Source organism: Eleginops maclovinus, chromosome 9 (assembly GCF_036324505.1).
Source record: "Eleginops maclovinus isolate JMC-PN-2008 ecotype Puerto Natales chromosome 9, JC_Emac_rtc_rv5, whole genome shotgun sequence".
NCBI lineage: Eukaryota > Metazoa > Chordata > Actinopteri > Perciformes > Eleginopidae > Eleginops > Eleginops maclovinus.
In genome coordinates this window covers 22,068,574-22,085,875 of record NC_086357.1, presented here as the reverse complement: position 1 = coordinate 22,085,875, position 17,302 = coordinate 22,068,574, and the positions used below count along the sequence as shown (strand labels likewise).

The window sequence follows — 17,302 nt, the reverse complement described above, 5'->3', positions numbered from 1 at the left end:
GAGCCATTTGTGAATCTGAAGGCACAATCTCACAAGAGCAGCTGAAGTTCACAGCTTGGGCTGACCAACATCACGTGTCGTTTGGCATCAATAAATGAAGTTTTCACTTGAAAAGATATCATGTGCAACTCACGTAAGATGTTTCCACCATGCTCAAATCCCTATTCATCCCTTATGATGTGAGACTATTATTAACACATAATATGTATCTGAGGCCTGTCTAACTAGAGGTATGGCACCTTATATATCAATGAAGTAATTTTAAGGCCCACAATTCTCCAAGCATTTGATCATTTCATCATACAAACATCTCTCCTCATCAAGGCCACCTCATTTAAGTATAAGGAACATTTTAAATTAAGACAGCCATCAATCTATCCATTATCAATCAAGGAAAGGACTCACACACCACTATCTATTTATCTTGCCAAGTGCTCTATTAATATCAAATTAATTTCCCCATTGAGAGTATCAATCACTCAAGCAGTTTTTTCTCAACTCATTAGCTTGGTAATTGTCCTTGTTTACAGGGGAAAGTCAAGACAGGATGACTCAAAGAGGCTGGACGAGCAATCTATGCAGGCTTGAGCACCCTCCGGCAAATCTGAGCAACGTCCTCCATGCTGGTAGAGAATATTTAAGATGTTCTACATTTGCAGTTTAGAAAAGAAGTTTCAAACCCCAAGCTCAACTCAAATAAATTAGCTTTTATGTTTACAAGTTCACCTTTTTTTAACAGACTGAGATGGCGCTCTCTCATGGGGATGTTATGTAATACTGCTGCTGCCTGGCAGATGCTGTCAGGGGCTTTAAGCTTCTTTTCTTTAAAAGTATACAGGAAAAGGTAAGACACAGTGTATTTAAATAAAAGATAGTAAGGTGAGGACGTATTCAAATCATTTAGCTAAAGCTTCATTATGTGACTATTTTACTTAAAGGTGCAATTGATAACATTTAGCAACTAGATGAAGCCTGCACCTCCCCCTATCATTGGTTCCTTTCAAAACCCAGCTGGGTGCCAGTTTGATGAACAGGCTGCATATTTCCCAAACAATCGGGGTAGAGGTGGTTCACAGGTGGCTAACTAGCAAACCATAGCTGTAGCTTGAAGAAAAGTGGTTGCTTCAGCAATCAAAAAACTCCCATCAGTTGAATGTTAGCAGTAAAAGCACATCAATGTTCCCTTTGGTCTTGCTCCTCCTTTTGACCCTGAGCACTTGGATTTGGTACCGGCGTGAAGTCGAAGCCTATCATCAAACTAAACATTTTTTCCAGTTTTTTCCCCACTAACTGGAAAATACCCACTGTCTTCGTTATTGTTTAGTAAAAGAAAAGCCACCATTGTTGCTATACTATTGGCTAACAGGCTGCATGCAATGGCACTGGAAGATGGCAGATTTCTTACACAGAAATGTTAATTTCTTACCTAATAAAATGTCTGAAGATACTGATTCAACATCATAGTATTTTAAACTATAATTAAGTAAGTGTATTGAAGAGTTTATTAGTGTAAATTCCTACACAAAACTCTTATCAATATGACCTTCAAATAAGGCCTTCAAAAATAATGTTGATGCTACACTGACTGGTAATAGACCTTTTCACAGCAAGACTTTCGGCCTATCAAAGCACAGGTCAGGTGCAAATATCACATTAACAATGGTTCCATTTTAATAAGCGTAGTACTACCAATCCATCTCTGTAAACGCATCCCTGAAACTGGCGCAGCTAAATGGAATGTAGCCTTCATCGATTTCCTGGTGTGGCTAGTCAACATGTCTGCTGTTCTTGTCAATGAGCGTAGTAGGCGCCAATTTGATTTAGGTGAAATTGGATCATATATGATGGAGAAAATGTATAATTATGCTAATTTCGGCTTTGACTCGATTCTATGATGTAAGAAGTTTCCTCATGGACCATAATGTTATCTTGTTGCTAAGTAACGCTAACCGATGCTGTCAGTGGCGGCCCGAGCCTTTAGGGGGCCCCATGCACCAACACCACGCGGAGTAAAAAAAACAAACCGCAACAACAACACTCGATTGGGGGCCCCCTGGTGGCCCGGGGGCCCCAAGCAGCCGCTTAGTTCGCTTATGCCTCAGGGGGCCGGCCCTGGATGCTGTCAGCTAGTTAGCATTTAGCTCATTTAGCCGTGTGCCAGTAACGGGGTGCTCCGAGGACCGGGAGAGTGTTCGTGTTTATACCGCCTGAACAGAAGCTTTCAGCCGCAGGGAGTTGGTGGTTTTCCGGCCTGTGGTGCGGAGAGGAGCCACTGTGGCCAGAACAAGAGGGCAACGAAACGCCGTGAGTAACTTAACATTAGCTATGTCTTGTGTTGTTACACTTGCTTGTTGTTTGGCTGTGTTGGCAAAGTTGTCGACTAGCTAGCTTTCATCATTCATTGGTAATGAATCATAGGTAGCGCTACAGCTGTCAATATTTACTTTAGTGGTTTATGCATGAATTGCCCTGCAGGGGCGCTAAATCACAACAATGCAGATTGAGACATGCTTTAATACAACTATGTAAAAGTACTTTATAAAGAAATCCTGCACTCAAATCACTACACAAGTAGCAAAGCAGATAACTGATATCAGCAAAATGTAAAGTAGGCTACTGGTTCAGCAGTAAAACGTCCCCTGTGTCTGTTATATCCATTATATATTACATTTTTAGATTGTTAGTAGTGATGCAACAATGTGTAAGCTGCATTTTACTGTTGTATATGCTCAAGGCAAGTTCAACTCAACCACTTTATATACAGTTTGTTAGGTTTGTCAAGCATTTTCCAACCTGTCAACAGTTATCAGTCCCCTCCAAAGGCTCTGAAGATGCATATGAGGTGTCTTAGATGATTATTGTGAAAGGAAAGATAAAAAGGTGTTGGATAATTGTACCCCTGTTGGTCATGTTCATGATCCTGATAAGAAAGTTTGTGATTCTCCCTTTTTTCATCTCTTTTGTACTCCTTATATTGACAAGGAGGTGATGCAGTCCCCCAAAGAAGCCTTAATTTGTGCAGACCATATAACATATATGCTGAATATATATATATAACTGGTGAAAAATAGGGTTGACAAATGTATTTTGCCAGCTCCTTCACAACCACGCTCTGTGCTGTTGTCTCCATTTGAAGAAATAGGACATGGAGAGATTAAGTATGATTGCATGTGTGACGAAACATTCTGTCATTCAGAGTAATAAAAGGACCAAGACACTTTTAACTTGATTCAAGATATACATTTAATCTACATCTACTAATTATAGCACATTAATTCTTAATGTCTTCATAAGAAGTGTGCAGAAGCTTGTTAATTGCATTTCTGACAGCGATTAAAAACTGATCACATCCTTTTTTCTAATCATAGTGCTCATTGTTCGTGTATAGTGCAAATATCAGCACCACGCGTGTGTTGACTCTTACCTGGTGTCAAACCACACACTAAATCCTATTTGGAACCATGCAGCGCTCTGGCAGACAAAAGCAAAGCCAGCAGCCAGCTCAGCACTCAGAGGTAACATTTACACAGGGGACTGAGAACATACTGTGGATCCCTACAGCTACACAGGCAGCTTGTCAAAACTGTCTGTGTGAGCTGGCAGGCCTTATGGACTGAGGACCCCACCAGGACACAAGTGGTATTACACTTCAGAAATTGCAAGCTTTCCTGTTTTGCATGTCATCTTGACCCAGAATGAGTTATATAAGGGCAATGAAAGCAGAGATTCAAACTCTATACACAATTTACTATGATCTGATGTAGGGCTGCATACTACATCCTTTTCTATTGTGATGGTGTCAAGGTGTGCACTAAACACATGTTAAGACTGTGATATTGCACTAAAGGTTGTTTGACTAAGTTGAAAGTTACATTTTAAACTTCTTTTTTTATTTATTTATTTATGCCTTTTGTGTTCAGATCATTCTTGATATTGTTAAAAAAATGTTGATGTAATTCATTTAATGAAAGGAGCCTTTTTGCCATTTTAGCAATAGAGGTTTATTTTCGGTTGTTTTATATTTTTTGCTAGCTTCCACGTCACGCCGATATAATGTTCAGCCCTATTTACTGATAGAAAATCTCTCTCTCGTATAGATACCAGGAAAGAGTGTGACACAAAGAGGAAATCAGACCTTTGTCAGGAGTGTCCAACACTTTATTACAGAAATTACAAACACATATTAGTTTACTTTTTCTTACAATGTCTTAAAATAACCTACTAAAACACAACAAATGTAAAACATATTACAGTTAAAACATCTATACACAGGCAAATGTACACAATATAAAACACTTATATACACTCTTTTAATATATTATTATATAAAGATTTGTTTTGTTTTTTTTAACCTTTTTTTTTTAACTGGAAGCCAGACAGCTTGAAGAGGGAGTGTTTCACAGAAGAGGAGAACTGTTGTATATCACACGGACACATCGTATATTATGGATAGGTAGTTTTTACATACAGTTGTTGGATTCTGTGTATTTAGAATACCAATTTCCTGAAATAACAGTTGAAATAGACATAGAAATAACATTTGAATACACAAAACTTGTTGATAAAACCGTTAAGTGCTATTAATATTACTGGATAATACAGAATGTAGAAACCACATTGCTCTGCAGAAAAACTGTTAACATGCAGTATGGAGATAAATGTGCAGCTCCATACATGGTGGAGTGTTTAAAGGTTGTGCACTGATGACTTTTCTATTTACATAAAAACACAATGCTGTTGAACTGCCATGACATCAAGCACGCACATCGATGAGTTGATAAAGATTGTTGTAAACCAATTACCTGTAACATGTAGTATTGGACCCAAATCTGTCTTTCTACAACTGATGTGACTCGTTTATAATACCATAGAAAATGTGGAGTGGAAAAAATACCGTCAAATCCTTCAATTGACAAAAACAGAAAAAGATCACAACATTCACAAATTGCCCTACCCCTCCCCCCCCAAAAAATACAAATGTATATGTCTGAGCTCTAGTCACTCTTTCCTCAAGCTGGTAATGCTTCCATGTTCTGTTTGTGTCCATATTTGTTCGTTTTTTTAATCATTTATATTTATTTTTTTACAAAAGCAGCAGAATGAGGAGTACGAGTGAGAAGAGGGAGCTGTTGGCTGCTGCAGTGTGTGACGCCCCTCCGTTGTAAATACGAGGAGTCCTGGGGGAATTCTGCCTCAGTTTACTCGGCGGCAGCGCCTTTAAATCCTCCAGAGCCCCGTAGGCTGCCATAGAGAACTCAGGGTCTCCTGTGGTCAGCAAGTCAAACACACAGGACTGAAAGTACACGTCCTCCACCTGCAGAGTCTCTCTACACTTGGCCGTGGCCCGCTCCACTGTGTAGACCTGGTGAGGGGGCCGCAAAGGACCCAGCTCTGTGTTGGTGCCCTGCAGGCGGGGCTGCTGGCTCTGACGGCCCAGCGTGTGCTCCTTGATGAGCTCGTTGCGTGGGCAGCCGTGCAGGCATAATTGCAGACCGCCATTGTCCTCCGAAAAGTCCAGGGTGTCCTCTGGCATGCGGATGGCAAAGGTCAGGTAGCTGCCCACACGCCGGACGATGATGGAGGTGCCGATGTAACGGGCCTGTATCTTCACCTGCCGACTCACTCCTGAGCCGCCGCGCTCTACAATGGTCAGGCTGCCGCTTTCGCCGCCAGTGCGGCTCCCGTCCTGAAAAGCCAGTGGCAGATCATCTGTGGTGGCCTGGTACACCTTTTGATCTGTGCAGCCTTGGAAGGACTTGAAGATCACAGTGATCTGAAATTAGAGGAACAAATAAGATCAGCGTTAAGTAGGCAGATCCCAAAATGTTATAATTACTTTGTTATAGTTTGAATATACTTTCTTACATTGCATTCTAGCTTGAATGCACTGAGCACTTCACCGATATGCCATAATTACTTGAAAGATAGCAGTACCAGTCAAAGCCACAAGGTGGCAGCAGGAAACCAAACATTCTGAATGCAGTGGAAGGTGTTGATGGCAAACACTAGCCTTTTCTTAAGTGACTGATTACTGTCAGTGGTCCTCTAGATTAACTAGATACCACAGAAGTATAGAAACTGTTCAAATAAACCACAATTACAACCATTGTGATGACTACAAATGACTAACCCTAAAACTACAGGCATAACTCCACTGAATGTTGGCTCAAACAACACTGTTTCATAACCGCCTCAAATCCTCATGCATCTTCCAACACTTCTACCCTGGCACTTGCTGACTGACTGTGATTTGTACTCCAGCTGAGCTTTGAAAAATTGGGGCCTAACCTCCGTTGCTTCAAAGTATCTTAACAAAGCGGAGGCTGTGGTCACGTTTACACTTACAGGGATGCTGTATTTGATGGATGATTTCCTGTCTTAAGTCTGGCAGTGGCAAACAACTCTAAAAGCATGATGGGGGCATGCGGGGCTGGCAAAGACATACCGACACTACAGGTCTGTCTCTTAACACACTGCCAATGCCTTTGATAGTTTGTTGTGAGATCCCTTGCAATTGTAGGGACAACAATTCCCTAACAGTGGGGAACATCATTATTTACTATAAGCATGCAATTCATGTGAAAAAAAGCTCGATAGACTAATTTGAAGGGACATGATCTATGTATAGGCAGCCCTATAAACCAATGTGACTTTCAGCACCTAATAGGAACGGAGAGATGATAGACTTTTTAACAAATTAAAGTATTTACAGCATAAAAAAGGAGACTATTTCATTTGGGTGAATCAAAAACCCTAGCTGCTGTCCAATTATTCCTTTATTTTTCCACATCATCCATATTTACTCAAAAAGCACCCAGTTAATTGTTTGACCAGAGGGGTGAAAAAACATTCCAGATCGTGGCGGTGGAGGAAAATGTTTGAGTGAGCGTTAATCACTACCATATGACCACCCATGTGTTAAAGGTAGAGCGCTCAAGCATGTCTGAGATTCAACACCGCTGAAGGACTCCCCTCCTCTCTCTTTTCCCTCATAGATCTGAAGGAGCTCCAAGACAAGAGGAATGCTGGAGGCTCGAGAGGCACCGTGGAATGACGATTAACTTCACATGTTGATACTTTATGGCCATACTCGAGCTAGCAAGCAAGCACTCTAAAAATGCCTGCTCATTCACCGTTAGTTTCAAATTCAACAATAATCAGTGATTGTTTCTAGCATTGTTGTGAGAAAAGCACTCGCCTACAAAGGGCCGTGAGAACAACATCAGAGGGGTTTGTTTTAGTTACTTTTGCAAATGTTTCTTGAGATTTACCTATGCAGGCCTTTAATGACAATTGTTGCATCATTCCTCAGTAAATCATTTTGTCTATAAAATGTGGAAAACCCCCCAAAATCCTCTCTTTAGTTCCACATATTACAATCAGAAACCAGAGTATATTTGGCCTTCCCCCCAAAAAAAATCACATGAATGGACTAATCATTGCAGCTCTTCCACTCAATCCATCCTTACCTTGCTGGTTGCTGTGGCGCTGGAGCCTAGGACCACAGGCACGTTGGTCACCTGTACCGACAGGAAGCGGTTGTCAATCAGAGGCCACGCCCCTTCCACCTTGCAGGTCTGAAACTCGTCGCGGAATGTCCGTAGATGCGGGTCTCCGAATAATCCACAGTGGGCATATTTCTTCTGACCAGCTGAGCCCGACATGAGGACCCGATTCTCATAGTCGCACAGCTCCGACACGGCTGGGCGAGATGTACTGGGGACCTTGGCAGAGGAGGTGGGGCCTTCGCTGGAGCAGTTATGCTGAGAGAATAACTCCTTAATGCGGAAGACGGCCGAGTGGTAGACCAGGTCACCCCTACAGCTCCTCGCCTGCCGCCGGGTGCACAGAGCATAGGCCCTCAAGGCGATGCAGTAGTCCACATCCATAGCCGCGTCCTCTTGCAGACCAATAGAGGGTGAGGTAGAAGCCACATACTCTGCATTGCAGCGCTGGATTCGACACTGCTGGCAGTAAGCTGGAAAACAAAAACAAGAATGATCAACATTTTGAACTGAGTTCATTAATGCATCACAATTACTGTGAAAATGTTTGCTTCTCTTCTAATTTTCATCAGTCCCCTCCCTGTCTGCCGCTGACTAGTTCTACCGATCTGAACAAAAAACCTTTTTCTACAAATAAGGTTCTTAGAAAACAATGTGTGTTTATGGAAGTATTACCTCAGCACAAGAGGCAGAGTCAAAACTTTTCCGCTATCAAGTTTACCTCAATCAGGAGAGCCATTAAAACCCAAATGCGTGAGCTCACGAGGCCATGATCCCACACTGTGCTTCGGAGTCAGTCAAATCTTATTTCCCCCAACTAACCCTCACAGAAGTAGCATGTAGCCTCACTGTAGGAGGAAAACCAACCTGTGTTAGTTGGCCTGAGGGTGTTGAATGTGGTTTGGCTGTTGCTAAGGTAATTGAAGTGCATTAAGCTACACTACATGGCACGGCAGGGCTCGTGTAGGGGGGGCAGATTACTTCAAGAGGAACATCACAAAGAGTCACACTTGTTCTGCAAATGGGGGTCCAAACTGTAAGCTAGAGGGTGGATGGTGGAGGCAGCAGAGCACAGCATGTTATATTTGGGTGGTATTAGCTAAATGTGGGGCTTTCTATCAACATGACTTACAAGTAGGATATTCAGTATCTAGAAAAAGGAATAACAATAGCTATTTTCATGGTAAGTAAAAGTGTGGATATTCATAAAGCTCCTCTCAGTTTTACTTTTGAGTTTCTACTTTTGCCTCATATATTACTGGGATATTATCTCCTCTTGCGGATATAATTTCCCTTGCAGATCAGCAGCAACCACCACACATACATCACTCTTACTGCAAAAAAAAAAACAGATCAGTTGAAACAGAGTTGGCTACTATTGCAACAGAATAATCTTCAATTTGCACCAAAGCCCCCTCTTATCTCCCAACAGCGTGTACAAAGACAACAACATAAGCACCGAGATTTCACACCAGTGCAACCAAATACTTTTGCATCGTTTCTTCCCTTTCACATACGTCTGATGCACTGAAGGCCGCCTGAGAGATGATTAATGCAACTCAGTGTCTGCACTTTAACACAGGCTGGGGTGAAGAGTGAGAGGTCAAGTTAGAGGCATTCTGCATCCCTCCTCTGAATTCCAACAGTCCTCCCCCGTCTCCCTGCGAGGTCACCAATGTCTGCTGTGATTGACACTTTCAGACAATCACTGCCCGCACAGCCATCAACAACTGTGCATCTCCCCAAAGAGTCTTTATGATCTGGCACTTAGTAGACTACCAAGTGTGGGGACCATGTGGGGAATATAGGGGAACAAGCAAAACTGCCACACAAACAGTATTTGTATTTGACAGATTAGTCGATTATATTAAGAGCTAGAGATAAGGACACTTCTCTAATAGCTTGGGCATCGTCTTAAGGTTGCAAACTAACGTAACTCAATATTTTCATCAACTATGATTGCCTTACTAGACTCAGAGCCAGCTCTAAACAAGGCTGAAAACACAATGTAAAGTGCTATTTTTACTAACCTTTAAATATTATTGATTGCACCCTGACAAGTAAAGTTATGTTGTACTTGAACAAACCTATTCCACCAAGCATCCAGTTCCCAAAAAAGTACCAAAATAATAAAGAACCTGAGGTGCCTATTGTTTATCATCTTAACATGTTATCAGGTGTATCAAGATAGGACATTATGCCCTTTAAGCCTTAACACATTATTTTCTATAGCTTGCCATGTCATGCCTAACAACTTCTAAGTGTGATTTTTGTTTTTAAATGTTAGTACAAATACAAACGTCAGACATTTATATATTAAAATAATGTAATGATCATACTTAAATGAACAAATACAAGTATTTAGACTAGATGTTTTAAGAATATGTTACCAAAATAGTTCCCAATGTTCAAATTTAAAAACAAAACACCCTAGAGAAAATATGCCAAGTGTTTCAACACAGAATGCAGAATACTTATGGATAACTTTCCACCAAGGTTCAAATAAACCAACTCCATAATACAAGCACAACATGCTCTTGGGTTTGGTGTGGGGGTTTCTGATCTCTCCCCGGGATAGAGTAGCGACCAACATGTTGAGAGGCCAAAAAGTAGGACCCCCATGCATGGTAGCTTACAAAGTTAATAAATGAAGCATGAATAGGGGCAAATACCACTGTGCCCTTAACTTTGCCAGCGACAAAAACACTCCAAACTAAATGTTAAAGTTGCCTTCGTGACCTTAACAGTGACTGTGGCTATTTGGTGTCCGATTTGCAGCATTTTCTGGGTAAAAAACAAGCGCCGTAGTTTTATTTTGCTTTGAATGCGGGTGCTGGATGCCTGAATTGCTAGCGAGCTATGCTAACTATGAGCTAAGCCGTAAGTTCACATAACTTGGTAAAACTATAGCAGAAGCCGCAGAAGTGCCTTGTAAAACTTGGTAACTGTTGAGCAGTTGTTGATGCATTGTTTGGGTTCGTTGTTTATGCGAGAATCGTTAGAAATGTGTTTAAGAAGACGTCCGTAAAGAGAGTTCACTCGCGCTGCTCGGCTAGCAGCGATGCACAAGTGTTGGCTGCAGGCTGGGATACAACAGGACTTTACTTTGTCCCCGCATCGGACGGGAAACTTTCAAACTAAGTGTTTTTCTCCTTCTTTTAAACCACCCAAACACTCAAAACATAGGATTGTGTGAGTGAGGAAACTTCCAAGCTGTTAAGGAGTTTGATTTCAGCCACACAACGCGAGGAAAAAGTTAACTTTTTCCACCTCCATTGCGAGGAGAGCGGGACTCAGATTGGCAATGCATGCAGGAGAGGAGTGGAGGAGCACAGATTGGGGAAAAGCAAACAACTTACCTGGTCGAAACAGCAGCGAAAGTAAAACCATCGTCAACGTTACACAGTCCAAAAGCTGCCGCTTAGCCGTGATTTGAGATCCGCTTCTCCCCATACCAATCCATTCAGTTAGAATGGAGTTCCTCGACTGCTTCTCATCGACGCTGCGGCTGCGGGAAATCAGACAAAAATTCGTCTTCCTTCCCAAGCGCTGTCATTCAAAAGGGGCCCCTGTCTTCAGGGCGGCTCTAGGAGGGAGGGGTCTAAAGTGTAGACGGGGCCCAGAGGTGATTGCTGGCCAATGAAACACTAATTATTCACTAACCACTTGATATTTACATGTAGTGGCAATTACTGGGATCAGGACAGAGGAAGAAATTCAACAGCAGAGGGGGCGGTGTGAAGTTATAATTGCCCTGATTATAATTAAAGAATCACAGGGTGTTGTGGTTTATAACAGTGTTATAACTACCTATTATCTGTAAATATACAACATATCTTTGCTTGGTTTAAAACGTATTTTCAGAGCTGAGCAGCTTTTCTTATTCAGAGTTGGAGCAGACTAGTAGAAATTCAAACTCTTTGCACTACAAAGCACTCCGGGACAACTGTCTTTTTACCCCCCTCCCGACACCCCCTTCACCTCATGAGAACAAATGTTTTAGTGTTTTCTGCATTAAGCAGGATTCTGCCACCTGTTGTTCTCTCACTCCAGATTTAGAGCTAAAATACCAGTTTGTTTTCACAATTGTGTGTGCAAACTCACTAACTGGTAGATTATAACTTGCTTTGTTTATCTGGTGAATAGACTAAATATAAAACCACATGTAATTATCATCACTGAAAAGCAATGACTAAGAGGGAATTATAGTGTTAACCATATGTGGGATTGCCTTCAATATACTGATTAGCTTTTACATTTAAGCTGTTATGTTTTGCTTCACAGTGGTGTTTTACCTGCCAAAAAACATAGGCATTGTCTGTTCTTGTCTCTTCTGAGAAAATACTCGGACATGATTATTTTCTCTCTGCACATTTTAGTGAGCTATTCATTTTTCCATTACATTTTTTAGCTTGCAACTTGCTTGTTACTCTTTTCCTTTTGTGGCCAACTTTCCATCTCTCTCACCTCCTTCACCGACACTCCGTCTTTCATTTACACAGCTGCTGTGAGGCCGGACCATCTGCAAGGCACATACACTCACGGCTTTCAGCCTTTTTCCTGAGACACTCTGTGTTTTTTGTGCCGTGCATATAAAGAAATTGAATGCACTTAGCAATTTCTGACTAAAACATTGGTGTAAAAACAGTCACAGTTTGCATGCCTTTCAGAGTGAGAATAAAAGTTAAAACTTTGTTTTGGTGCAGCTGGAACATTTGGCTTGTAGCTGTGGGTCTCCCTCTGCGCCTCCCTCCTGACTTTATGAGAGAGAAGTGAACCCAGACAGTTATTGGATCACTGGTTTTTCTATACACATGCAGGCTCCTCCGGCCACACAATTGTGTGATTCAGGTGGCCTGTCAGTCTTGTGAAAGGTCTTCACAGGCCCATGTTGATGTGGGGCTGATATATATATATATATCAGCCCCACATATATATATATATATATATATATATATATATATATAGTGGAGGGGGAAACGCAGACAGCTCAACCCAAGTGGAACGTTTGGATTGTTCTGAGCTGCCAGAAGGGCCTCTGTCACACTGGTTCCAGTGTGCCAAGTTTATCCCCCCAGAGGGCTCTACCTTACTCTGTTTGTTCAGCTAATTTTGGAGGCTTGGTTGGTTGATCTGCTTTATAGGTGCACTTTATGGTCAGATTTTAAATCTCACCAAACAGGTTATTCTTATTCCGTATGACAACTTGGACAGTGACGCAGTGTAGAAAGGAGTCCTAGTGATGGTGTGGACATATTTACAGCAAAGTAAAATGAAAAACTCACCTGTTACAGTGCTTTTCTTCAGGAGTGAGTGATGACATTTCCTGCAAAAGAAAATGCATAGTTTAGTCATTGCATCTTAGCTGAAGATAAGAAAATGCTCAGTTTTAGTAATAGTGAAAGAAATAAAACATCTCCATTGCTTATGTGTAAAGACAAAAGAAAACAGAGTCAAAGCCATAGTTTTTCTCAATAAGCTGCTGTCCACTAAATGAACTGGGGTTCCACACTGCGGGCTGATGACCACTGAAGCAAACAGTTAATTGATCCAGGTGGATGGTAAGGATAAATTTAGCACATGAAAGAAACTCAGGGACCGCCTGTCAGGCTTGATGGGCGGAGAAAGAGTTCTTTATTCCCATGTTTCCTTATGAGCATATTGCATTGCATGACCCAGCAATATATGTATACTACCAACTCTAAAACGAGTCAAAGTGAGAGCGAGCGAGAGAGGGAGGGAGGGATCACTACAAGAGTGTATATCGGGTAAAAACAAGGCCAGGCATATTTCTTCTGCCCACAGTGGGTCACTTGTTCTGATACAATAGAGATAAGAAGATTCAAGAGGGTTCTACGGACCTTAGGAGTGTTTAAGTTTTAAACGTATATCTGACAGAGACAACAGAGGACCTTAAAGAATTGCTTCATGATAAAAAACGTAAAATTGGTAGAGAGCGGAGTGAAAGAAAGAATGGTCGAAAGGGGGAAGGGAGAAGGAAGGGGGAGAAAGAGAGGGATTGGGTTTCCTCTGACTGTGTGTCTGGGCAGCTCCACATGTTCCTCATTAAGGTCCTCACACTGTGGGACCAGCTCCACACCGGGATGCTTGTTTTTGTTATTAGGCTCAACGTGCTGTGGTCTGGTGGAAGCCCGAAAAACATGGCCAGTCCATGACCATCTTTACAGCTCGCTGTCCTCAAACCGAGGAAAAAATAACTGCAGTGACCAAACATGTGTAAACCGCAACATGGTCAACATGCAGTGCCTTTTGAGAACCGGTTGGTAAAACATTTACATAACCTACATGAAACTAAAACATTTATATTAAAATATATTCTGAAAAAGGAAGCACCTTTTAGAACACTTTTTTAAACATGTTAATAAGTTAAAGAAAATCATTAAATAAGATGCACTTTATTGGTCCCAAATTGGGACATTTTGATCCTGAACCATCTGTTGTAGTTCCATATCAGCAAGGGCTGTAATCTTAAACAATTTAGTTTTCCCGGAAATGCAATGTTTACAAAACAATAGAAAGGTACAGTTGCAGGAAATTGCTGATGTGTCACGCTTCTGGTTTTTGTTCAATTTCATGCCCATCTAGATTTGTCAACTGAGACATGTATCATGTTTCTTCTGGGGCCTGATAACATCAGAGATTGGGATCAGAAGTAGCACGCGCCCTCTGAAGCCTCCGCTAGCACCACACGGTTGCAATATAAGAGACAAGCTTATTGAATTTTAAACAGGAACCAGAGCAAATTGACTGTTTTTTTTACTGAGGGCCCCTGTCTGCAATGAAGTGGCCTATAGCCAGCTGAGACGGAGAGTGAGAGGGAGATAGAGAGACATGCAGAAAGCAAGTGTGTCTGGTTCAGGCCTCTCTCTGTTAGAGGGGAACGGTTATCTCAGCATAGATAAGGGAAACTGTGGTGTGAGTGTATGCGGGGCAGCACTGATAGCATCTCCTCTCAAGGATCCCACTTACGGCTCCTGATTGATAGCTGACAGCACACACAAGGGGTGCTTTTGGGGTGTTTTTGTAGGTACCCCTTTTAATTTATATCCAAGCAGGCATCTGTTTACTGAGCTCCCTTGGATCTTTGTCTCCAAGTAAACAGGAATTATCACACTTCCATGTCATCTGAGTAGAAAGTCGGTTAATCGGGGCCGTACGCTGCCAGAAATCTGAAGTTATGAGTGGTAACAAACCAAGGATATACTTGTATTCATTAGTTTTAATACAAAATAAGTTATCTCTTTCTATCTCACCGACATTTCTCTAGTTGATTTGGTCTTGACCACACTGAAACAAACTCCTCTTTTCTTACTCCCTCCTTTCTCACAGAACAAATGTTGACACAGCGTCAAGCCCCGTGCTCATGAATAGACAGTCAACTGACAGGTAACCCTAGCTCCGGGGTCGCAGGGTCACCCTAGCCAGATGAGGGATGATGGGTAAAATAAATGGAGAACAGGGACCTCTGATGTCCTCAGCCTAAAGGGAGAGAGTTCAGGCCCATTTGACCTCTGACCCAAACCCTGCATATGTGTTTGTTGGTGTGTGTTTTCAGGGTTAAACCTCTCCCCTATCTTAAATTCTCCCAATAGTTTTCTTTTTTATATTTTCTTTCAAAGCAAAACATAGAGTAACAACAGTTCAATATATGGCCTCACTGGGCCCTGTGAAGCTTATTCTAAAGCACAACTTTGTTTGAACATGCCTCGTCTTTCTCTTTTAATGAAGACACTCCCACACTTTCAGTCACCCGAGCCGTGATGTTTTATGGAAACAGGCTACAAATTGCTTTGTAACGACCTATGACAACTCTCTTAGTTTCGAGAAAACTGAAGTTATACTAATACTATTCTAAATGTAGTAATCGACTTATCATTTTTCAGCTTTAAATAAGTACATGTGTTAACACAATTTGTGCAGTGTGGACATTTTATTTCTTATTCTACCTTTTTTTAGGTTTTGTTTAAATGTTTGTTTTATTCACTTCACAACTTAGTCAAATAACATTAAAAGCCAAAAGCAGTTTTTACTTGCATACATTTTAGTGGTTAATATTACCGTGAAATGTATTTTCTCCTGCATTTCAATAGATTTGAACAGATCGGTATGACATGCGAGGAATCATGTAAAGTTTGGATTTTAAAATCCCTTCTCAAACTTTTAACCCGTTGAGTGGAGTTTTTAAAGCTGGTTGAAGTTTTTCCGCTGTGTGCTCTCAACCGTTTGCCCTTAACACCTGACGGCTCCGGGCTTAATCTGCAGATGCATTGTGATAAAGCGTGTCCTTCAGTTAGTCTGCAACAGTTGGTATTGTTTCTGCCACGGCCCACCCAGACAACTGCCCTGGACCAGGAATAGATAGGTAGACAATAACTCATGAGTGTATAAATTTAGCCATTCCTTTCGACCAAATTTTAGCCAAGAAGGCATTTGGAGAATGTTCCCTGCTGCTTGTGCTGCTTTAAGGCACTGAAACATAGAGAAACATAGCAAGAGCGTACACTTCTACCCATCAAGTTTGATTGACTCGCAGCTATGTACTACTGGACGCAGATCTGTTAGGTGGAGAAACGTCCACCCAAAGAGCTGGGAAATTGATACGGCTGTTTTTTCCCTCTTAGCTTTTATTAGCAGATGTTTCTTGAATCCACATCTACTTTAAAGGAAAAGCAATTCCTTATATGGTTACAAGCGATCACACTTTAAAGATTAAAACAACCCATCACCTGCTTATTGTCGCTACAAGATGTTAGTGGATTATGACAATACAACTCAAGACAATCATTTTTAGTGGCATTTAAAGGTAAAACTCACATTCAAAACAAGCACACAATGTTTCTATCAACATTATTTTGACTTCATGATTATCTGATGTTCAGGCATCTATGAATCTGATGATGAAAAAAGGAACTTACCTTGGATCAGTGTGTTTGTGCTGTTTTGTGAACTGGAGCACTGCTCTGACTGGAGTTTGAATAAGCAGACGCTTTTAACCCTCGCTCCCTCTACAACTTCAGCTGGCTTACTAAGAACTTGGGCAGCTACGGGGACAGATAGCCATTGGAATCAAGGCACATGACAACAGCTGTCTGTTTCAAGAATCGGCACTTTGATTAGAGTAGGATGGTAGTGAGCGATGTGGCCTAATTCCCACATATCTGGGTAGGGCACTTCTGAGAAGAGAGAGGGGGAGAGAAAGAGAGAGAGAGAGAGAGAGAGGGAGAAAAAGCAAAGCACTGAATGGAAAAAAGATTGAAACGCAATCACATGCATCCATATTCAGCTACATGAACATTTACAAACACACCCACACTTCTACTACACTTATGCTGCTTACATTCATAGGCTTAAAAACCATGTGTCACACTTGGAAAGCTTCCCATATTCTCTAAAAGTCCATCAAACACACAGACAGAAGGATATGAGTGCGGCCGACCATTGGCCCCAGTGTAAGCCGAGCATGTGTGCAACGTGAATGAGACCTCTGTCTGTTATTATGGTCGATCCTCATCCTCTGCTCCCCCAGCCCCACCCCTAAGCTATCTGATTCTCTCCTTTTTAAAGCAATTCTTTATGTGTTTTGGTTTTGATTTTGTTGTCCAAACACCCGCGACTCTGCAGTTTATGCTTGGAAACAATCACCCAAACACTATGAACCCTCATCTTCGACTACATCCAGCTCTTTCATGTGGCGTCACTGTAAAAGCATGATATGAGCAGAATTCGCAAACAAGAGGGATCATGCCCCGTAATGTGTGTTTGGTTATCAGTTGGCT

The 17,302-nt window shown here is 41.6% G+C and overlaps 1 protein-coding gene across 1 annotated transcript; it reads right to left on the bottom strand.

Moving 5' to 3' along the window:
* Nucleotides 1-4,336: 4,336 nt before the first annotated feature.
* rgmd (RGM domain family, member D) lies at nucleotides 4,337-16,511 on the bottom strand. The gene is made up of 5 exons (XM_063892102.1): nucleotides 16,442-16,511; nucleotides 12,791-12,831; nucleotides 10,865-11,013; nucleotides 7,470-7,978; nucleotides 4,337-5,773 (listed from the first exon to the last, which is right to left on the bottom strand). The coding sequence occupies exons 2-5, from the start codon at nucleotides 12,826-12,828 to the stop codon at nucleotides 5,084-5,086; spliced, it is 1,386 nt and encodes a 461-aa protein (XP_063748172.1). The 5' UTR covers nucleotides 12,829-12,831; nucleotides 16,442-16,511; the 3' UTR covers nucleotides 4,337-5,083.
* Between the last annotated feature and the right edge of the window lie 791 nt (nucleotides 16,512-17,302).